The sequence below is a fragment of the Dryobates pubescens genome, chromosome 21, assembly GCF_014839835.1.
Source record: "Dryobates pubescens isolate bDryPub1 chromosome 21, bDryPub1.pri, whole genome shotgun sequence".
NCBI classification, from domain to species: Eukaryota; Metazoa; Chordata; class Aves; order Piciformes; family Picidae; genus Dryobates; species Dryobates pubescens.
In genome coordinates, this window is record NC_071632.1 from 1,032,464 (window position 1) to 1,056,347 (window position 23,884).

A 23,884-nucleotide genomic window follows, 5' to 3' on the forward strand; every position below is an offset into this window, starting at 1 on the left:
AGCGGCGCGACCCGCCGCAGCCCCCCGCTGCCCGGCGGCCAAGTCCCGGTGCAGCCGAGCTCCCCCGGGCTCGGCGGATTTTCGGCTCTGAGGAGGTCCCCGGCCAACCAGCAAGATTTTGTCCAAAAGCAGGCAAGAGGATCGCCCTGCGCTGAGCCGGCTGGTGGGCAGCAGGCGGCGGCTGATCGCCGCCGGCGCGCTGGGGGTGGTGATGGTGCTGCTGCTGGTCATCCTGATCCCGGTGCTGGTCAGCTCGGCCGGCACCTCGGCGCACTACGAGATGCTGGGCACCTGCCGCATGGTCTGCGACCCCTACGGCGGCACCAAGGCGCCCAGCACGGCGGCCACGCCCGACCGCGGCCTCATGCAGTCCCTGCCCACCTTCATCCAGGGGCCAAAGGGGGAGGCCGGCCGGCCGGGCAAAGCGGGGCCCCGCGGCCCCCCGGGGGAGCCGGGGCCGCCCGGCCCGGTGGGGCCGCCGGGTGAGAAGGGCGAACCGGGGCGGCAGGGCCTACCGGGACCCCCCGGGGCGCCGGGGCTAAACGCGGCGGGGGCCATCAGCGCCGCCACCTACAGCACCGTCCCCAAAATCGCCTTCTACGCCGGTCTGAAGCGGCAGCACGAGGGCTACGAGGTGCTCAAGTTCGACGACGTGGTCACCAACTTGGGCAACCACTACGATCCCACCACCGGCAAGTTCACCTGCTCCATCCCCGGCATCTACTTCTTCACCTACCATGTGCTCATGCGGGGCGGCGACGGCACCAGCATGTGGGCCGACCTCTGCAAGAACAACCAGGTGGGTGCCGGGGGCAGCCGGGGCCGAGAGGGCGGCGGCGCTCGGGGCAGCCGGGCGGCTCCAGGGGAGCGAGGACTGTGCGGGCAGCGGGCGCCCGAGGGGAGCCGGTGTCCTGAGGGGAGCCGGCGCCTTGAAGGGAGTCGATGGTCGGGGTGAAACGCGGGCCAGAGGAGCAGGTGCCGTGAGGACAACGGGTGGCCGGGCGGGGCCCGGCTCGCCGGGGGGAGCGGGCGGAGCGGAACGGCGCGGGAAGGGCGGGAAGTGGGCGGCGAGGGGGAACCGGGCGGGCGCTGGAGGCGGTGCGGGTGCCGGGCGGGTGTCGTTGGGGTCTGGGTCCGGGCGGGCTGGGCGACCCGGAGGAAGCTTAGGGAAGCTGGGGGAACCGTGCAGGCAGCGCCGGGGCGGGATTCGGGGCGCCGCCCTGCTCCGCCTCGGGGCCCGAGGACTCGGGACGGGGCGAGGATTACGCGCAGAGCGCGGCGCGCCTCGGGGGCCGGCTGAACGCGGGCTCCACCGCTCCTTTCCCCGAGGGTCACGCCGGGCCGGGGCCGGGGCTTCCCCCCGGGCGGTGAAGCTCCCCGGGAAAGAAGGGTAGCGGGGCGGCAGGTGAGCTTAGCGGAGGGTTGCTGTGTGGAGAGTGGCTGAGGCGTGCGGGTGCACAGCAGCAGCGGAACGGGGCTCCCGCGTGGCGCCGGTTTCGAAGGCTTAGCCGGCGGCAGAAGCGCGGTTACCTCTGGCCGGCAAGGCCGTGCCGCGGGGGCACAGGGGGCGGCCGGCGAACACCGCACGGCCCGGGCTCTGCCGGCACCCCCGCGGCGGGCGCGAAGCGCTCCGAACAATGACAGATCTTGCGATGCTACCGTCTGAAAGACGGAGGTCTCGCTCGTTTCGATTAGGATAAACGTTGCCGCCGCTCTTGCAGAGGCTGTGCTTGGAACATTGCCCCCGGGGACCTGCTCCGTAGGCAGTGAAAGGGGCAGGGACCGGCGGTCTCGGGGTACGGCGGCGGCACCGCCACGCAGCCCGCATTGCTGCTGCTCTGAGGCAGCGCGGTGTGCCCAGGATCTCCGTGCCTTCGGCGCAGCGCCCTGCTCCCGCCGGTCTCCGGTGCGGCAGAAGGGCGAGGGACCAGCCTGGGCTGTCCCGGCGCGCTGGGGGCTGCAGGTCGAGCCGCAGCCGCACCAGCACTGCTGCTCTGCCGGGCCGTGTACCGGCGGCGGGGTGCCCCGGGCGAGCTGATCGGCGCTGCGAGGTGTCCGTGAGCACTGGAAATCGGAATCGGTGTCCCAGCTGCGCCTCGAAGGCCGCGGAGGGGCTCGTTCGTTTGCGCGACCCCGCGGCCGGGGCAGCATCGCGGGCTCGGGGTCCGGAGCAGCTCCGCGGCGGGCTCTCGGTAATCTGATGTGCCACTTAACCTTTGGTTCATGGCTCCTTAGGAATGCGGTGACAACGGAATAACGAGGGCAGCCGCAGCAGTTAATTAAATTGGGCAATGTCCCCTATAAACGGTCGCCCAGCAGATAAACCAGGGGTAGTAAAACAAAGCACATCGTCGTCTGTGCGCTTGGAGCCCCTCACACAGTGCCGTCCCCCGTGAGAACGCCGCTTCACTTGCAATGAAAACGTTCCTCTATTGTTGACCCTCATTTATAATGTTCTGCCGTGTTTATTTTCCCTAACCATGGAAAATAAACACGTGCTGGTACGTTAAAAAAAAGTAAGCAATTATAGATAGCAAATTGAGCGTGGAGTCTCAACAGCTCCCAAATAGAACTGCTGCCAGTAACAGACATGAGGCAGTGATTGAACCGAAAGAACCTGGCCTGTATTTGTATCTATCTGTGCAAATTACCTGCATACAGACTGTTGAAAATCGACAGTTTTAATGCAATAGTGTCTCCTCCTGATTATGATTGATACTTTGAGCATGGAAGGCTGATGTGATGGCAGTTAACTTTGTGCATTATTTGCAGGAAAGCTCAGCGATTTTTGTAAGTTGTTAAATGAATCCTGCAAAGATAACCTGATAAATTCAGTGTTAAGATAACCCTTGAAGCACTGGACACTGCATGCCTTACAGAAACACTCATTCCCCAGCCATGCACAGGAGGAACCTCAAGGTTTTCCACTCTTAACACTTAGGTTTCTTAAATGGTTACAAAGCTTGAGCTGTGCTGAGATCACTTCGTGTGTGGGAGTCCAGCCTGAGAGCAGAGCCACGAAGGGTGAGGTGAGCAGCTGTGCAGCTGGGAAGTGTGTAGTCCAGAAATGGTTTCATTTAGAGACACATTTACCCTCCTGCAGCAGTACACTGACAAACCATGGGAGAGTGTGCTCCCAGCCGGTGCAGAGAAATTGCCCTTGCTGAGTGAACAGGGGGTGGCTGGCACGCAGGGGTTTACAGGACCTTTGTGCATGGGGCAGTCAGGTCTACACCTGGCCTGTGGTGTGGCTCAGTTGGTAGCACATAAGACCCTTAATGGGAAGCTTGTGAGTTCAAGCCTGCAGTGGGCACTATTGTCCTCCCTACTCTAGTCATGGGGTCTGTGGTGACAGGTTGGACTCGATGATCTTTGAGGTCTCTTCCAACCTTGGTGATACTGAATACACTTTGGTTTCCAGACTTTCAACCCCCAGCATCTTTTTTCTTTCAGCCAGTGTGCCCTGTCTAGAACCTTTAAAAATGCCACAGCGTTGCTGTGGCAGTCAGTGTCCAGATGCTGACTGCTTTTGGATTGTCACTAATAAAATTCAAATCTTCCTTTCCTGTTCTCCAGAAAAACACATTTTAGAAGAACCCAAAAAGTGGGGTTTCAGTAGCATATAATTTACACCTTTTTTCCCTTTCCAGTATGCAGGAAACTACTTCTCTGTGAAAGTTTTTCTAACCTCATCTATAACGTTTTTTTAATCTATAACCCTTTTTATTCCTTCCCATTTGCACTGCCAGCAGCAGTCCCAGCCTGTTATTTCCTTTGGAGGCTATTTCCAGGTTGAATGGCCCAGAGCCTTCAACTTCACCTGCCAGAGGAAAGCCCCTCTGCTCCAACACCAGCAAAACAGATCACCTCTGCCAACACCACCAGGCAGCTCAGCAAATCCCAGTTTGGTCCCAAAACAGCTGTGGTTTATCACCATGCCATGTGCCACACCACCCTACAGCCTTTCTCTTCCTACAGGCTGTATAAAGAATTTCCACCCGCTGGCATTTTTAAGCTACATGGTAAAGACCTCCCCCCCCCGCCCCCTTCTTAACATTTGGGTATTAAGGTGGGATTGTATCACATGAAATTTTGATTTGGAAAGTTGATAGGAAGGGAAATTTGTGACTCCAAGCCTATTTTTTCAATTCAGAGCAGCTCAAACCCCAGATGCAGCGTGCCAAGTCATGCATTATTACTTTGCTCAGGTTTGCAGCACCACTAAATCAGTTACCGCTCTGTAACTGTGCTAGAACAAAGACAAGCAAGGAGAGGATGTGGTCCAGGGAAATAAATCACAACCAGGTTTAAATATTTCACCAAACAGGGTCAGATATATGTGATGGAGAAACGATTTGGAGACTTACAGCAGCACAGGCTGCTGTTCATTGCTGGAAACCAACAACATACACCTTGAAATTAACAGAGTCCTCTCTGCTTGCTAGCAGTGGCAAATTTAATCAGTAATGGAACAGCAAGGAACAAATGGGGGATGAAGGAGGTGGATCCTGTGTTTAAGCTGTAAATGAGAAGTCCTCAATAACTTGTGAATTCCAAAATCTCGGAGAGCAAACAGCAACTCCTCTGTGATTTTTCAACTGTGTATCTCTTGCCACAGACAGAAATTAAATGTTTGCTTACTGGTGTGGCAGTACCAAGGTTCCCAAACCCCAGTCAGGCTCCTTTCCTGCCTGTGTGCACGGCAGTGGGAGGGTGGCCACGGGTGGGCACTTCCTCTATTCTTTTTGCAGCGTGATCCCATTAGCAGTGTGACAATAAATCACCTCCGGGAAGGTCCATCCTGGTATCACTGGGGGCTCACTGTGGATCCTCACCCATGTCACTCACTTGTCCTGCTGGAGGAAAAGCTACACCTTTGTAAATGTGGCACAGGAGCTGATTCAGGTCTCTGATCTCCAGTTCTTATTGCCCACCCCTTTAAGAAGGCTCTGAGCACCCCCAGAGTGTTCAGCAGGCGGTGGGGGAAGAAGCAGCTCAGTGCTGCTGGGTCAGGTGTTGTGAGAGAAAGTAAGCAATAACCACGGGGAAAAACAGCGCTGGGTGTTGCTAGACAAGTGGGAACTGCTCTGTGCTGAACAGAGTGGCAGGCTGCAAGTTGTTTAAATTCACCAGGCAGGGCAAATGAGCCCAGGTCTCTTAACCACTGCCTGTGTTTGGTGCAGGTCCGAGCTAGTGCCATCGCTCAGGACGCCGATCAGAACTACGACTACGCCAGCAACAGCGTGGTGCTTCACCTGGAGCCCGGGGATGAAGTCTACATTAAACTAGATGGAGGCAAAGCCCACGGAGGAAACAACAACAAATACAGCACCTTTTCTGGATTTATTATTTATGCTGACTGATAGCCAATGTGAAAGACCCACCAAACCAGGCCAAAAATGAAGCTTCTTCTTTAAGCAATGGATTTGCGTGGCAAAAGTCAGTGAGAAAAGCACCCCAGCAGAGCGCCACCACCCAGCACCTCAGCAGGGGGGAGAATAAAGTCAAATGCTACCTGGTTCACATCTGTACAGCACAGAGAAACCTTACAGCAGCCCAAGTTACACAGATGTGTGATCCACTACCGCCAAAGCAAACTCCTCATCCTGTGTCCATGTGAATGAAGTCCCACGTGAGTGAGTGCTGACCGGAGCACTCCGCCCCAGGACCTGCCTTCTCTCTTCAGTGTATTTGAGACTTTGCTGTGTTATGATCTTGCTGCTTTATCCATACTTCAGCTTTGGTTCTTGTGACTTACTTGCTAACAATGATGCTTGGAGTCCACTCATAGTGTGGTGAGGAATGATTTTACAATAAAAGGAAGAGGTAATCAAAATATACTTTCTCTCTCCAGAGGAATTGTTTGCCTTGTACTTTCCTTACCCTTCTACTTAAAACTAGAAACTAATCAGTTTCAAGCCTTAACTCAATATTCCTGCTTTGTAGGTTTACATTAGGCTTTTGACGTGAAAATCAATCCAGTGGAGTTGTTGACATTGTCTCCCCCTCAGCTGTGCTCTAAATGAAAAGGGAGGACGGCAGAAGCACTTTCATTTCACCCCTGAAAAAAAATCTGTGTTGACAAACTCTCCTATTGGACCAAATCCCCCATTCCACCAGAGCCCATGGCAGAACTCCCACTGAGCTTAGTGGGAAAAGGATTTGGCTTTTAGTTTGTAAAGATGTAAATATCTATTTTAGGCCATGATTCCAGGCCCAGGCCTGAGGGTTAGCCCTGTAAATATTTAGCAAGCCTGGCTTCCTCAGACTAAGGTAGTGTTTTCTTTGCAGCAATTAGTCTTCATTAGCACTTAGTCTGTACTTGGGTACTCTTTTTAATGAACTAGTTATGACCTAACATACTGCACAAGTTCAGCTGGAATTTCACAGGAATAGAATGGGTCGAACCCTTATCTGTCTTAGGTTTCTTGCCTCACTGGAGTCAGTGGGATCGTTCCCATGGAGCAAGAGTGGGAGGTCTGACACGGCAGAAGATGTCACAGGGACCTTCTCCATGGCAGCCAATTCCCAGGCTGCAGGAAGGCTGCCTCTGAGATGGACACAGACAAGCATATTACCAAAAAAGAGAACACATATGCAAAGGAAGAAGCAGATGTTTACCTGCACAAAAAAAAGTGTGTATGAAACCTATTTTTCTCATTCATATAGAGATAGAGATATATAAAGGCTCTAAGAAGTTTAATCCAGATAGAGGATGAATGGCTCAGAGAATTAAACTAGGCACAGGTACTATAAGGCACATAGCTATACAAATGCTTTAAAATCACTCATCCCCGTAAGGTCCACAGAATATTTTCCTTCAGCAGGTGGGTTTGTTGTTTGTTTTGTTTTGGGGGGCTGGCTGTTTCTCTCAGGTTAAAACTTGCAGATTTCATTCCAAGACAACATTTCAGCAGGATAATTAGCTCCTTAGCAGAGTTGGTTATGTTCTTTATTGTCAGCATCTTCGCCAAGCCAAGGCAATGTCTGTACCTTGCTGAGGAGCGAGAGGCTGCCCCTGGCATTTCTGTTTCGTGCACTTTGCCACAAGCAACCTTGTCTAATGCACTGAGAGCTGAGAGTTGTCTGCACTAACACATCAGAAGTGTCTGCCACTGTGACAAAAAGCTCTCCAGTGCTGGCTGCTCAGTGCAGCCTGATGAAGGTTTTGCCAATCTCTCCAGCAATCCTGTGTTTGAGTGAGTGAAGCTTTTCTTGAACAGAGCACCTTCCTCTTCCCATTGCTGCTTTTACTTGCTGACAAAGTGCCAGCCCATATCTGACATTTCAGTGAGCACTACTGTTTAGGGTTTGTTTGTGTTTTTTTTTCTACTAGGTCTGTATGTCAATAACAGATGTGTCACTGCCTTGGTGTCTGTTCACTGCTGCTTTGACTGGCGACGGCACTCACGGCGGCAGCGTAGCTCTAGAGCCTCTCTGTGGAGTATCAAGCAGCGAGAGCTCATTTACAGCTACCAGTGCACAGCCACAGAGGTCTTCACTGGAAAAGCTCAATGCTGCCAGAGGTATATGGTCAAACTTGAAAAAGCTTTTGAAATCAGGGTACCACTGAAACTGGGTAAGACCATCTTTTGGAGAGATTGCCTGCCCTAGCTGAAGTTAGACAAGAGCTGAGCACACACTTCATGTTGAAAACACATCTGAGGCAAACATTTCTTCTTTTTTCATCATATCTTGATATACTGATTTGTAAAGACTTCTCTCACAGCCTTTGTTATAACTACTACAACTCATTAAAACTGTATTATGTAATACATGTTGACTTTTGGTGGTGCATCCTTGCAATTGAGGCTGGTCTGCGTGGGGCTTCTCGGCATAAGAGATGGGTGGGGTTTAAAAACGACACCTGGAACGATCCTGGGCACAGCTGAGGAGCTCAGCACATTGCTTTATTCCAAATTTGTACACTTTCAGTTACAAACAAATTGCTAAACTAGGAAAAATATCCTTTTGCAGTGATTTGAGATTCCTTTTGCCTTGAGTTGTCTGTGGAAGCTATGTGAAAGCCCCAGACCTTTTACCAAGGGTTACTTAAAGATTATGAAGATTGGCAACACTGCAAAGGCTAAATTCATCCCCTGGAGAGTGGGAATGCAACTTCAAACCCTCATTTCCTTCCAAGTCCAGGTGAAGCATCTTCAGAAATGCTTTTGGCTCACAGTATTCAGATTTCTCTCTAGAAACAATTATTTTTAAATCTCAGTTGAGAAGATCTTGCAGGCAGGCTCAGATCCAGTAAGTCATCCACGAGAAGACATTTAGAAGGGAGAAAATGCAGCTAGAATACCTAATTTCATTGTTCTAATTAAAAAGAGAAGTCATAATCAGTTTCTCCACATCTAATGAGCAACTTCCATTTTCCCTGGAAAGCAGCAGGGTTTGGGATGGTTGCTCTCCTGAGGCAGAGCTGGATTTTACCAAGCTTCCCTATTCCTTATTCCTACTCAAAAGTCAGCCACCTCTTAGGATTTGCTATGAGGATTTTGTCAATTTTATCTTGGGATATGCCCCTGATGAGCATTTTAGGAACTATATTTTTAAGGATATGTGAATAGCCATGGCCTCCATATTTCAGCAGCCTGTTCTTGGTGTGCACGTCGTGAGCCATCAGAATTCTGTCCTCATAGCCTTCATCGATCAGCAAACGAATCCTGCAGAGGCCAAAAGCAAACCTGTCAGGGAAAGGTCCTCTCTGCAACAGCACAGAAATGGAGCAGGATTGGCATTTTACACACTGCTGTACTGCAGGGCTGCACCACAGCTGAGGAGACTTATTTGCAGTTACTCACAAGGCATTCCTTGTACTTAACTGCAACTAAACCATGTCTGTTACCGCATGAAAAGAATCCTCCTCTCAAACACACCCTCACACACTTCAGAGCGCAGCAGGAAAACTGCATTCCCAGTCCCATTAAATCCTCAGGGGGATTCAAGAGTGTCAGTGTCACCAAGCATCCCTCACAGGTTGTATCTGCATGAGTAAGTCACAGCTCCCTACATGAGCCCTGTGTCAGCAGCCTGCTTGCTGCTGCAGACACCAAGCTGGTCCCTGGTCCTGTGACACGTGCTCAGCGCCAGGCTGTGTGTGAGACATGGCCTTGAAGAGGCCTGGCTCACTTATGTAAGTACTTAACCACAGAATGGTCTGGCTTGGAAGGGACCTCCAAAGCTCATCCAGTCCAACCCTTCTGCAGTCAGCAGGGACATCCTCCACTAGATCAGGTTGCCCAGAGCCCTGTCCAACCTCACCTTGAATATCTCCAGGGATGGGGCCCCAACCACCTCCCTGGGCAACCTGTTGCAGTCCTCCCACATCTTCAGTTAATTCTCAGTAAGCAAACCAGGTCAATAAAAATTGGAAGCTGTCATCATCATACTCCATATAGGCAGTTCTCATCCAACCCCATTTCAAAGATGTTAGTGAAAGAAGCTAGGCAGGACAGGCAATGCAGAGTGCTAGCACATGCCAGGAAACCAGAGGAGTGAACGGGGCAGCTAACAGCCCTGGCAAACAAGAAGTCAGCTTGGAAAAAGCAGCAATGCTTCTGTTCCCTTGCAGCAAGTCTGCTTCTACAAGTCCTGCTGTTCCACACTTTCCTCTGCTCACCTTAATCCCTTGCTTAGCTCACTGTTCAGAGTTTATCTGGTGAGTGTCCAACCTGCTGCACTAGTGACTGCTAAGTCTCCCACTAAGCTCCAGTTCAGTTTGGCAGGAGACTGCAGCATTACAGTGGCAGTGACAGATAGACCAGCCCTGGAAAGTGCTCAAGAAGCCACCTAATTCCATCATCTGCCAGCACTGTGCAAGTCTAATTCTTACCCTCTTGACTGTGCATTGATCAGCAGGAAAGCAGATACTACTTGTATCAGTAACCACACCCTCAGAGATCTGAAACCCCTCACTGGAAGGAGATACACCCAGCAGGATTGAATCCATAGGGGCAGCAGGAAGGAGGCAAGCAAGACAGCACTTGGTAAAATATTAGCTTCTTTCAAAGCCCTCACCACAGCCAGTGCCACACAGAGCCCAGCACTCTGTACCCTGCAGCCTTGCACCACAAGTAGCTTTGCCATCCTGAAACACAGGGAGACCACAAGCTAAGGAGAGAGTGAGGGCAAGGACACTGGAGGGGCTGAGTTCTCTGCTGAGCAGACATTTGAGACTCATCCCTTTTCCTGTTTCCACTAATTCTATGGGTGAGAAGGCATTTACAGTCCATGCTCATTTGCTGCATTTGCTCACTTCTGTAAGCTAGGTTCCTGCTTCTGACTCAAACTGCCCCTGAAAAAAGTTCATTTTTTCACTTGCACTGGCAGAAGATTGCTGCAGAAATGGCTAAGCACACACCTGGGGCTAAGCTGTGTTTGTGCAGCCAGGGCAAGTTTGCATGGTGGACAGACCATGTAATGTATTTTCCATTTAGTTTTTTCCTCACCATATTTAAAGCTCAGTTTGGTTCTCACCTCTCTGGTGCCACCCCACAACAGAAACAAGCCTAAAGAGATTGCTGCTGCCATCCTGTGCCCAGTGTGGATCCATCAAAACCCCAACACAATCCAGTCAATGGCACCTCTGACTCAAAGGTGAATTCCTACCATGCAGTGGGGAGACAAACTTTCTGTAATTTCTTCCTAAAAACAGCCAGCTGCAAGGAATAGTCTCTCAAGATGCACAGAGGCTAAGGAGGGACACTGGTGGCTGAGCAGAGCTCATGGATGGAATGAGCACTTGGCTATGGGTGAGCAAGCACTGGCTAGCCAAGGCATGGCCTCTGGCCCTGCACATGTTTATGCCTCCTGGCCCTTCTGAGACACAGCAGAGGGGAGGGCAGCAACTCTACCCTTTCTAAATGTGAAAACTATGGATTCATTGCAACAGTTCAAAATGCTGAGTGCCCTGTTGAGATGATTTCTGGTGTGAAAAGCAGCAGCAAAGGCTGGGCAGGGAGTGGAGTAGGAACCACAGCACCTTCTGTAGGAGAGAACAGGCTGAAAAGAGGAGAGGTGTTTTGAGTTTAACCTGACAGTGAGGGGGAAAGAGAAAGCTAGAAAGTTACTTCATTAGTAATCAGGAATCACAAAATCCTTCTGATCAAGAGGAACAGAAGAACTGTTTGTAATTCTGGGAGGGCAAAAGACACAGGCAGGACCCCCTCAGGAACCTGCCACTTCACTGCACCTGAGCACTGTGGATAAACTGCACAGTGCATAAAACACACACACAGTGTGGCAGGGTGGAAGGAGTGAGATGTCCATCCCCAGCTGCTCCTACCTGCCCCAGTTTCTGTGAGGAGGGCAATACCTCTTGGCAGCACAGCACAGGGCACCACCAGCACTGAGCCCAGGCTGAGGAGAAGCAGGGCCAGGATTTTCACACTGTGAGGGTGAGGAGCTCTGAGGAGACAGGAATCTCATTCTCTCAAAGAGAGAAAGGGCAGAAGAAGACAGAAAGGAGAGGTGATAAAGTGCTTGGAAGGAAAAAAGAGGACAGAGGTAGAGGATCTAATCGATCCAAGACAACCACTGAGTTTTGCTGAGTCAGCACATTTGTGAGGCGGCTCACACAATGCTTAGGCTTCTAGCACTACAAACACAAACCCAGCATCCCCACCCTTTTCCTTCTTACAGCCTACATAAATGCAGTAAACCATCAACTTCAGCCAGATAAGCCTGGAATGAGGATGGAGAACACAGAGGCCTTGATCTGCTGCTCAAGTTACCCTCTACAAAACTGATTCCACAGCTTCCTTTGCAGACAGAAGGTTACAGATGCTGCTCTAAAGAAAAAGTCATTAACTTAGCAGGGGAAAGCCAACTTTGCAGAGCAAGCTGTGTGATGCATTCCAAGAGGCCCCACTACGCCCGAGCGGCGCCTGGCAGCCGCGGGCAGGCAGGCACCTGGCGATCCGCTGGCTGTCGCTCGGCATGTCGACCTCCGGCTGGAACTGGTAGTGAAGGAACTCGGTACCAAACAGGTCGTACTCTAGATAGCAGCCAAGCTCAGCAAATTCCAGAAGCTCCTCTGTGTCAAAGATAGTCCTGCAGAACACAGGGAATACAACGTCAGCACGGTAACAGGAAGGACAAAACCACTTGGTGGTACGAGGACAGCTGCTGTTCAAGTTCCTGCTTGCAAGGAGCAGACCCAGTCATCTACGGGTTAACTCACCCTTCTTTGACACAAGACTCCTGGCTGACACATGCAGCCTGAGCTGATACCCAGCATTGTCTTTGTGACATCCATCTGGGACTTCATGCACTGAAAAACCCCAACCTAACTCTGCCCCCGTGAAAGAATGAAAGAAAACAGAAATGATCATCTCGAAAGAGGAAAGTTCCTTACCTGAGGTACCACTAAGCCTCGCCACAGAGAGCCTAACAAAGAAGGACATTTGAGGAGGAGGTTAATTCATAGTGACATTCAAAAGCAATACAATGGATTACTCACACAAGACAGATTTACTCTTGCAAAAGAGTTACAGGAGACAGCTACAGCCAGGGCTTGTTTCATCCATCACACAGCAGCAAGACACAGCTTGGGCTTTCGTCTCCATTCTCTACAGGGATCTTGCTGGATTGGCATTGGAAGGGCAACAGATCATTGCTGGTGCTGGAACCTGGCCAGAGCACCAACCAACAGCCACAATGGCACTGGGAGAACCTGGGTCACAGGCTCTGCAGGTGTGCCAAGGGAGGCCCTGGGTCACAGGCTCTGCAGGTGTGCCAAGGGAGGCCCTGGGTCAAGGCTCTGCAGGTGTGCCAAGGGAGGCCCTGGGTCACAGGCTCTGCAGGTGTGCCAAGGGAGGCCCTGGGTCACAGGCTCTGCAGGTGTGCCAAGGGAGGCCCTGGGTCACAGGCTCTGCAGGTGTGCCAAGGGAGGCCCTGGGTCACAGGCTCTGCAGGTGTGCCAAGGGAGGCCCTGGGTCACAGGCTCTGCAGGTGTGCCAAGGGAGGCCCTGGGTCACAGGCTCTGCAGGTGTGCCAAGGGAGGCCCTGGGTCACAGGCTCTGCAGGTGTGCCAAGGGAGGCCCTGGGTCACAGGCTCTGCAGGTGTGCCAAGGGAGGCCCTGGGTCACAGGCTTTGCAGCAGGCATGCTGCAAAGGAAGGAGCAAAGCTGCTCAATCCCCTCACTGATCTGGAAAAGAATGGCAGCTGAAACATCAGCCCTCTGGAGTCTTTTTTCCCTTTGAAATGTTTTTGCAGAGTCTGGGCTGGCCACAGGACAAGAAAAACACTCTCAGGCTCTCATCTTTATAACCACAGCACATTTTTATCTGAGGAAAACCCAAGTTTCCACCAGCACAGCAGAGTTAACCAAAAGGGCAGCAGTTTCACTCTTTGTTAATTGCAGATACTGATGTCAGAGAGTAATTTTACCCCACAGAATGACATCACAGTCTGTTGCCATGGGAATCACTGATGGCACCATTTCAATGTTATGACTTAACAAGGGGACAAGATAGGAGGAACAGATGGGTTGAGAGAGAGAACCCCCTTGCTCATAGCAGCCTGCCATCAGCAGGAGCCTGAGACTTGCCAACTGTAATTAATACAAAATGGTATTTTAAAATAAATGTTACAGTTTACAGAGATTGAACATTTCTCCCCAAGTGAGTTTTCAAGGTGCAGAGCAAGAGAAGGGGTTCCTTGAGCCCCAGCCCTGCTCAGTTCGTGGGCAGGCAGGAGCCAGGAGTCCTGGATCCTGTGCAGGAGGATCTATTTCCAGACCCCAGAACAACCTCTTCTCAAGAGCAGTGTCAGTGTTGTGTCTTTGGGAGCTCCACCCCAGTGAAGAGCAGGAGAGCCCAGTTTCACCAGCACTGGGTCCCTCTGTAAAACACAGGAGTGCTGCAGCAGCACCTGGCTCACACTGCCCAGCTCAGTACTGCTTGGGTGTGTTCCTGAGCAGCCCTGCACCCAAGGGAAAGGAGATGGCACACAGGAGCTTCCTGTTGTTTGGACCTCATCCATAAACCAGGGCAGGGACAGCCACCAAGCCAGCACCAACCAGGCACTACTCATGGTTGCTATGAGCCTGCTAGCCAAAGCCACTCCAGGGGATGAGTGCTGATCTCCACCAAGATGCCTTTATACTCTTAACCCCTAATAAATGGTCAAAGCTTCCCAGCCCTCACCTACACTTCAGCTTTGCTGTGGACACTTGCAGCCCTCTCTTCTGGGGTGCCACGCTGCCCAACCTGGAAGCCAGCTTTTCACTTTTATCTCCTTGCAAATCCACCTGGATTCTGTCTGTGTCAACAGCAGACATGAAATATGGAGCTATGTACAAATTCCTCTCACATTTAAAGGGCTGGGATGCTCCCACGTGGATTCTTCTCACCGGAGGAGACTGAAAATGTTAAGTGCACATTGCAAAGCCAAACTTCACAGTAGTTTAGAATCTATGCTACAGCAAGTGCCAACTGAATGTGTGAAAGTAATGATAGCAGGAGCACAAGGAAATGTCACATTGTGCATCCAGCAGCTGCTAGTGAAACTGCACCTCTGCCTTGCTTGTTTTCTTACTCATAGTGCTTATCTTCCACCAATAACTCACTGAAGCCAACAATTTACAACAGTGTGTAAAGGCAACCCCCCCAGAACTGGGTGTTTATGCTGTGTCAAAATGCCTGTGTAAGTACTGACACCTGCAGCTTGCTCAGTGCTCTTCCATAAAAAGATTTAAGTAATGCATTTTTCTTTAAAAAGGAGATAAAAACATAGCTGGAGACAGGACACACTGCAGGCAGCCAGAGAAGGGAAGGCCCTGGCATTGACATCCAATCCAACACAAATGAAATGTCATGGCTCTCAATTCTGTGCTCCTAACATCCCCAGGTATCACACTGAGCTGTGTGTGACTGCACAGCACCTGGAGCTGCAGGAGCCAGCTCCTGGAGCCTGTGGGGTTAGAGATCTGGAGCACAGGGCTCCTGCCTGCATTACACTCACACTGAGGGCAAGCAGTGCAGCTGCTGAGAATCATCTGACCACACACAGGCTCAACTCATCAATGCTTGGACATTTTCCAGCTCACCATCAGCAACACAAAGTCACACAAAACTGGCTTGGAAGAGAGGCTGTTTCTACACTGGAGAGAGGGAAGCACCCCAATTCCTCTCCAGGTCTGATGTGGGGCTTCTGATGTTTGATCTCAAGGAAACTAAAAGGTAGCTCTCTGGTCTTTGATGAGAACTAACCAAACCCTAAATAATTTAAAAATCCAATTAATTTTCTTTTTAAGCAATATTTCTTATATCTGGTCCCAGGCCAACAGCAGGGCACCAGTGCCCAAGAAGGGAAACAACCTCCTGGGGTGCATTGAGAAGTGTGGCCAGCAGGGCTAGGGAGGTTGTCCCCTGCCTCTTCCCTGCTGAGACCACAGCTGCAATCCTGTGTCCAGTTTGGGGCTCCCCAGTTCAAGATAAAGAGACCTGCTGGAGAGAGTCCAAGGGAGAGCCATGAGGATAATGAAGGGACAGGAACATCTCTGCTGTGAAGAGAGACTGAGAGCCCTGGGGCTGCTTAGTCTGGAGAAGAGAAGGCTGAGAGGGGATCTGATCAATGTCTATCAGTAGCTGAGGGGTGGGGGTCAGGGTGAAGGGAGAGGGTCCAGAGAAGGCCATGGAGATGATCAGAGGACTGGAGAAGTTCCCCTATGGGGACAGGCTGAGAGAGTTGGGCTTGTTCAGCCTGGAGAAGCGAAGGCTCTGGGGAGACCTGAGAGCAGCCTTCCAGTCCCCTCCAGGAGAGCTGTATTGGTAAATCCTCAAGCTACAGACAGAAGTCAGCCAAAGCTGTCACAGTTTAGGGCAGGTTTCTGCCCAACACTTCATGCTATGATCACAGCCCTTCTGCTTCACATGTAACCAGTCTGCTGCTGCAGACAGCCAGATGCAGGTTTAACTCCTCTTCTGAAGAACATCTCTCAAAATATTTGAATTGCCTTTGTCTACTCAGAAAACACATCAGCATGTCAAACCCCAGCCAGACCCCAGAGCAGCCTTCCAGTACCTGAAGGGGAGAGCTGGGGAGGGACCTTGGACAAGGGGTGGGAGTGACAGGATGAGAGGGAATGGATTGAAACTTGAGAAGAGGAGATTGAGACTGGAGATTAGGAAGAAATTCTTTAGAGTGCTGGTGGTGAGACACTGGAACAGGTTGCCCAGGGAGGCTGTGGATGCCTCCTCCCTGGAGGTGCTCGAGGCCAGGTTGGATAAGTGAGACCTTGAGCAGCCTGGGCTGGTAGGAGGTATCCCTGGCAATGGCAGAGGGCTGGAACTGGATGATCCTTAAGGTCCCTTCCAACTCAAACCAGTCTATGGTTCTGTGAACATGAAAGTTCTGCCTTCTGCTCAGATCCAGAATCCAGACAAATCAATGAGTTCTCCATTAGCTTTGGTGAGGTTTGTTAAGCCCCTTAAGAGCAGTGGCCCAGTATTCCAAAAGGCTGGAAGCCTAGCAGCTTCCCACCCAGTCTGGTGAAAGCTGCTCAATGGGCAGTGCTTTGTGAGCCCAGGGGTTTCTGCAGGGAGAGGACTAATGGCATTCCCATTTTCTAAGAAATTACAGCTGTGGTTATTTGTAGTCCTGCTGCCAGCCCTTCAAAGACAGCATTTCAACTGCCAGCATTTCTCTGTGAAGGTGGATCCCAGAGCTGCTCCTGCCTCTGCTTAAGCAGTTACTCTGAAGTCAGTAACCTAGCAGAGAATTCTCACACCGTGATCCCAGTGCCCAAGAGAGCCCTGGCTGCGTGCAGAGCAGCTCCCCAAAGCCCGGAGCGCCGCGGCAGCGCCCCCGGAGGGCCAGCAGAGCAGCCTGCTTACCTGTCAAGGTGAGACATGACTGTCTTTGCAGCCTTGGCCCCAGCCTCCTGCAGCAGGCGGACGATGCGGCCGGGGGCCTGGCTGCTCCTGCCGGGGTGGACGATGACCGGGCAGCCCAGCTGCGCCTGCGCCTGCGCCGCGGCCTGCAGCACCCTGCGCTCGCTCGCCGTCAGGGGCCAGGAGCAGCCTATTTCCCCCACCACGCCGCACCTGATGTCCGTCCCGTCTGCTCCGCTGAGGATCTCGTCCACGATGATGCCTGTCAGCTGCAGCACAGCAAAAGGACACTTGGGGTCACGGATACCGCTGGTGTTGGGCAGCATCAGATTGGGCTTACGGACTCTGTGCCAGGTAGGCTCCCGAGGGCTTCCTGCGCTTAATTAACAGTTGGGCGTGTGAAAACACTGCAGCTCAAATCTGGTTTCTGTCAAATAATGTTATGCTGGCCATCCACCAACGACCAAAATAAACACAGAAGCCAATCAGTGTAACAGTGTCTGCTCACACAGCTGCCCAGGTTTGCCAGGGAAGCTGCTCTGCAGATCATTTGAACACCGATTTACACCGAGACTATTTATTGTTTACTGTGGAGCCTGCCCCTCATCCTCCTGAGCTGGCTCTAGAAGCAGTGCAGTATAATTTCCTGCAAAACAAGGGGCTGGAGAATAAAGAATTCATGTAATTCAGGTAGAGAAGGGGCAAAGCCTGCTCATGAGAATGCCACCATAAACCCACGGGAGATCTCCTGACTTCAAGACTACAGGAGCAAAGCTCAGCTGACAAAGGTACAGGGTCAACATTAGCTTGCTTTTAAAATACTTATTGGCAAAACAGACATCAGAATTCCCTCATAAAAGCAGTTTGCTACAAAAGCTTTAGTTTCCCTTTTCCAGAAGAGGCCAATGTGTCTTACAGCCCACGCAGAAGTGAGAGCACAAACCAGCACTGATGATGACCTTCTAATTCTTTGGCCCTAGATGGTTTTAAGGAAGAGTCAGTGGAGCAAAGGGAAGAAGGAAGGTTTTGAAGCAAATCCAGGAAACAGAAACCCCCAAACCAATGTGCTAATAAATCTGTAAAGTATCTCTACTCCACACCTTGTGTCCTCAACACCTTGGTAAATCCTCAAGCTACAGACAGAAGTCAGCCGAAGCTGTCACAGCTTAGGGCAGGCTTCTGCCCAACACTTCATGCTATGATCACAGCCCTTCTGCTTCACATGTAACCAGTCTGCTGCTGCAGACAGCCAGATGCAGGTTTAACTCCTCTTCTGAAGAACATCTCTCAAAATATTTGAATTGCCTTTGTCTACTCAGAAAACACATCAGCATGTCAAACCCCAGCCAGACCCCAGAGCAGCCTTCCAGTACCTGAAAGGGCCACAGGAGAGCTGGGGAGGGACCTTGGACAAAGGGTGGGAGTGACAGGATGAGAGGGAATGGACTTGAAGCTTGAGGAAGGGAGATTGAGACTGGAGATTAGGAAGAAATTCTTTCTAGTGAGGGTGGTGAGACACTGGAACAGGTTGCCCAGGGAGGTCATGGATGCCTCCTCCCTGGAGGTGCTCAAGGCCAGGTTGGATAAGTAAGGCCTTGAGCACCCTGGGCTGGTGGGAGTTGTGCCTGCCCGCAGCAGTGGGGCTGAAGCTACGTGGTCTTCAAGGTCCTTTCCAACTTAGACCATTCTCTGAGTCTATGAATCTATGAAATTCAGTAGCAACTGAGGATCCACTGGTTATCACCATCAACCACTGGATAGCCCTTTCTTCTGTACTGGACCAAGTATTGATTACCTGCTGAGCACAGGATATCTGTGGGTCTCCAGCAAACAGAGAAGGGAAACCTTTGCCTCTTTGGAACAAATTTCAAGTCATGTCAGTATTTAGTGGGCAGCACTGTTCCATACAGCTTGGGCCAAATCAGGTTCAGGGCAGCTGGCAGCACTGCTCAAACTTGGGTCATTGGTTTTTAAAATGAATTTGACTCATTTGTAAGCTCTGGCCAATTGAAAACCATTTTCTCAGCTCTGTTCATCAGCATTCACAGCCTCCTGCCTTGGAGAGGTCCCTTTCCTCTTCTCCCCATCATCACATTTTCTTAAGAAAAGATGATTGAATATTTATTATTACTGGAGTATCTGGGGAGCTCAGTCATGACTGTCTCAGGCACTATACAAACAACCTGATGTGGACTCTACCCTGGAAGAGCTGGACAAACGGCAGAGGAGAGAGCTCTAACACACGGCCTGGGCCGAGCAAGGATTTACATCTCTCCTGCAAACACTGCAATCATTTATGCTTTGTGTAAGAACAATGGCTGAGCTTGTTGGGAAGCAATTAGCCAGAAAAAGCAGGAAGGAGGGACGTACTCCTTCCTCAAGAACTGTAAAAAGAGCAAGGTAATTGGTGTTGTAACAGATGCCCACGCATGAGGTACTTTATTTTCCTTTTACTGTTGCATTATAACAAATCCCTGAGAGAAAATGGAGCTTAAGCATTGGAAATGCTGACTGATAACCCCAGCACATGCAAGTAATGCTGCTCCAAATATACCACACAAGCAGTAATGCTGTGCCCAGGCTTCTCACAGTGAGAGCTTTTGAGTTTCATCTATTTTGATGGAACACCTCTCCAATTTTGACTCATCCGAGGATAATTCACAGGAGAGAGTTACTGAAGCACTGGTTAAGGCTTACCTGCTCCACTGTCATGGCCTGTGTTTGAGGAGAGTGAGTGGAATCCACATAAAACCCAGCCCCAGCAATAATGTGGACTCCAGTTTCTTCAGCAAGTTTCTTCAAAGTCTTCACGTCCCGAGCGATTCCTGTGGTGGTGTTCTCCACGATCGTCCCACCGCCTGCTGCTTTGAAATGCAACAGCTCCTCCTTCACAGCATCTGTTTCCTCACACAAAAGAAGGTTTTCTTTATGGCTGTAGGGGTTTTGCTTAATCCAATACAAGTTCTTCATCTCAAAGGGCCCATCAGACAGAGCCTCTTGGCCTGGAGAAGGTGGACAAAAGCAGCTGCTGTAGTTCATAGTCAAGTGTTCATGGGTCAATGTATAGCCAAGGCAATCTGGCTCCACGGGGCCCAAGACTGTCTGTGCTTTTCCCCTCAAAGAAGTCATCCTTCTGCCTCACAAGGGGAAAAAATATTCAGAGTCTAAAAAAAAAGGAAATAAAAACATATCAGAAAGAGCAAACCTTTTTCACACAGACTCTGACACCCTTTTTCTCACACCTGGTGTGTGTGTTAGAATCTTTTCCAATGCTGGTGCCAGCAGAGGAGTCAAGATGAACCCCAAAGCACTTCTGCTCCCCAGCCACCTGTGCTGCTGGCAACCGGCACTAAGGGTACAGCCTGGTCCCTAACCACTGCCATGGATTGGTCCATTGGCCAAGTACTAGTTAAGATCAGACCTTAACCTAACAGTGTACATGGCCCAGCCCCCCAGAGTCCTTTTCCTTCCTCTTAGGCTGAGCAAAACTCTGTGATTTCTCAGATTCCAAAGGAATGCTAACAGACACAAGCATGCAGCTGGCTCATGGTGATGGTACCTGCCCTGTGCAGATGTGGCCTGACTCCCTGCAGGGTGGGATCAGCTGCAGCCCTCCCCACTGGGACTGGGGCTGTGTTTCCCTTTGGGGGAGAGCAGTCATTCTGGTTTCTGTGCCACACTAACATTAAACACAGCTGACTGGCCAGCTCATGTTCGATCTTCCCCCTGCCAGCTGCGAAGGCTTGAGGATATAGAGTTTTAATCCCTACTCGACCAAAATCATCAGTCACGAAACAAAATACATGTTTAATCATGTCCAGAGGACAGGACTAACTAGAGCATGCATTATTGATTAAACAGAGAGGTCTTTCCCATTCCTGCCTCCCTTTTAGTGAATAATATCATAAACATGGGTTTGATATCGGCGAAGCCCCCAGAGGACATTTTCCTTTTAACTGCTCAAGTTAATCTACCAGGATGACAAAACCCCTGAAATCTGAAGGGCACTGAACTCTACATACCAAAGGGCACAAGAGCAATGAGGTCTCTGTGGGCATACTTTCATGTGAGGAGAAGCAGTCACTGCCTGAGTGCCGATGTCCCCTGCACAGGGCAGCAGCAGCTGCCTGGCCCAGCCTGCGGTGTGGCTGCTCCTGCAGCACTGACACCTCACCTGCACCCAGGAAAGGCTGCCTGCCTGGCTGCCTGCCTGCCTCTGTAAGGGCAGGCTGAGGAAGAGCTGTTCCTTTACCAATTTCATTTCTAGACTAGTGTGCTGCCTTGTCTGAGAAGGCAGAGAATGATTACTCCCATAGAACAGCCTGCTGGCTGATTAATAGAATGATTTATTTTTGTTTCCTAAATAAATTAAGAAGTGCATGATTTCAGAAAGTATTATTCTTGAGCAAATAATTACAAGCAAAATACCTGTCTCAGTCAGAACCTGCTGCTAGTTGCAATTCAATTATGTTGTCCAACCCAGCCATTAATTCCATCCCTGTGAAGGAAGCCACAGAGCCACCCACTACTGGGGAGAAAGCTCAATGATCTGAGTGATTTTGATATGCACAGCAAAGAGACCAAGAGAATGCTAAGAGAATTTTCTAAATAATTGCATTACTTTTCCTGGGTTATTTTATTTATTATTTTTTTTTACATTAAGTGTCTCCATTCTGGCATTCAGTAAACCCTTGACAACATTAGTGTGCTTTGGGTTTGCCAACCGACAAACTGGAAATCTACCCCTCCCCCCCGAGTAAATTTTCCACATTTACTAAGAATGTGGAAGTAAAAGAAAATGATGATTACAAAAGTAGACTAAATATAAACATATAAAAGATACTAAACATGGACAAAATATCACAGTGTATTACAGGTTGCAAGGGACTTCCAGACATCATCCAGTCCAAGCTCCCTGCCAGAGCAGCATCACCCAGGGCAGTCTGCACAGGAATGCAGCCAGGTGGGGTTGGAAAGGCTCCAGAGCAGAAGACTCCACAACCTCTCTGGGCAGCCTGCTCCAGGCCTCCAGCACCCTCACTGTAAAGAAGTTTCTCCTCATGTTGAGGTGAAACCTTCTCTGTTCCAGTTTGTCCCCATTGTTCCTTGGCTTATTGCTGTGCACCACCCATAGAGCTTGGCCCCCTCCACTTGCTGCCCCAGCCCTCAGCTATTGATAGACATTGATCAGATCCCTCTCAGTCTTCTCCTCTCCAGCCTAAACAGCCCCAGGGCTCTCAGTATCTCTTCACAGGGGAGATGCTCAAGTCCCCTAAGCATCCTCCTGGCTCTCCCTTGGACTCTCTCCAGCAGGTCTCTGTCTCTCTGGAACTGGGGAGCCCAGAGCTGGACACAGGATTGCAGCTGTGGTCTCAGCAGGGCAGAGCAGAGGGGCAGCAGAACCTCCCCAGCCCTGCTGGCCACACTTTTCCTGCTGCAGCCCAGGATGCCATTGGCTCTCTTGGCCCCCAGGGCACATTGCTGTCCCATGCAGAACTTGCTGCTCACTAGCACTCCAAGGTCTTTCTCCATGGAGCTGCTTTCCAGCAGGGTAACCCCTAACCTGTCCTGGTGCCTGCTGTTGTTCCTCCCGCAGCACGAAGCCACCCCTCTGGACAAAGGACCCAGAGGGTGTTTACAGCCAGCCTGCTGTCACTACCCCCAGCCCCTGTACCTCACAAGCCAAAACAGAAGACAAGTTAGCCAACATGCAAGGTCAGAAGGCAGAGACAGAGCGGCCAGAAGGAAAGCAGGAGGCAGCCAAGAGAGAGAAACAAGCCAGTGCTGCAAAATACAAGCTACCCAGCAGTTCAGTGGGATGAGATGAACTGATCTTGCATTCTTCTGTGTCCAGCCTCTAAAGGAAAGCCTTATTTACAAACTAAGCATAGCCTTAAACTGTAACAATCATCAAGACTGGTAACTACTCTCCACTGGAGATGTATTTTTCTCCCCCCATTTCACTGGCAAGTTTCAAATCCATTTATTATGAAAACAAGCCTACATACATATTTTGCTGGAATATACAAGCATTGCTAAAACGTGATGGAAATGGATCACCGTCCACTTCCTTAACAAGTTTCCACTTCACTTTCTTAGTTATTTGAGTGGTCACCCAAGAAGGCCACTCCAACTGGATGTGAATTTTTGTTCCCTTCCAGATCATTACTTTGCTCAAAAGCTGACTTCTAGAATTTGTTCCTACTAATTCCTCTCCCACACAGTTAATTTAATTACCCTCAATTAACCTGGCCTGTGCGTAGGCCTGTGGTGGCCTGTGAGCTCTTCTTCTAGCCTCAGGCTGCTGTCTTCTGATTTAGAACAGCAGGAAGTATCTAAAATTGCCAGTTCCAGGACTCTCTTCTAGCAGACACCAATCTGTTGACTTTTAGCCTCCAAATTTCACATTACAGATACAGAGTTTGCAGAGCCAGTGGTTACTGCTGAACCTTTGCCTAAGGCCGAGGCAGCGCCACAGAAGTGGGGCCTGACACGAACAGCATTTAAGGTATGCTGTGTCTTCTCTGCATGAAAGAGAGGATTAAGATTAATGTCTGTGCCTTCTTACCAGCACAGTTCTAGAAGCCCACCACTTTTAGTAAAGACATTAAGTAAAGTTAGACAGCCCAAAACCTGTGACTGGAATTATTTTTAAACCCACTGTCCTGGACTCTTCCCTACTGTCATTGGCAGACAGCCTGGCCTGGTTATGCTACAATGATACATTATTCCTAATAGATTCAGCTGATGGAACTAGAATTTAATTAATGTCTTTAAAACTGGTTTTAGGTGCAAAAAGCTTTTAAATGCATTAAGGAGTGCTGCTTAGTTCCAGTGTATGTATGTTACTACAGAAACCGATGCTCTTGTGCTTTCCTAATGACTTGCACACCACAGCTGACACACATCTTTCTTCCAAGAAAGTTTCTTCTTTCAGGCAACAAGGACTGAATTCCCATCACCTCATTTAGCCATCTAGAATGGTGTATGTCTTCTACAGAACAATCCCCTAGATCATTGTCCTAGTGGAGATGGAAAG

At 50.4% G+C, this 23,884-nt stretch overlaps 2 protein-coding genes across 2 annotated transcripts; one reads left to right on the plus strand and one right to left on the minus strand.

Annotated features, from left to right (window-relative positions):
* Window positions 1-209: 209 nt before the first annotated feature.
* On the plus strand, window positions 210-7,821 carry C1QL3 (complement C1q like 3). Its single transcript, XM_054171371.1, has 2 exons — window positions 210-799; window positions 5,184-7,821. Exons 1-2 carry the CDS (start codon window positions 212-214, stop codon window positions 5,361-5,363), a joined length of 768 nt encoding a protein of 255 aa, XP_054027346.1. The 5' UTR covers window positions 210-211; the 3' UTR covers window positions 5,364-7,821.
* Window positions 7,822-7,972: 151 nt separating this feature from the next.
* Window positions 7,973-20,002, minus strand: PTER (phosphotriesterase related). The gene is made up of 4 exons (XM_009906259.2): window positions 19,543-20,002; window positions 16,849-17,114; window positions 11,920-12,060; window positions 7,973-8,672 (listed from the first exon to the last, which is right to left on the minus strand). The coding sequence occupies exons 1-4, from the start codon at window positions 19,972-19,974 to the stop codon at window positions 8,462-8,464; spliced, it is 1,050 nt and encodes a 349-aa protein (XP_009904561.2). The 5' UTR covers window positions 19,975-20,002; the 3' UTR covers window positions 7,973-8,461.
* Window positions 20,003-23,884: the final 3,882 nt, after the last annotated feature.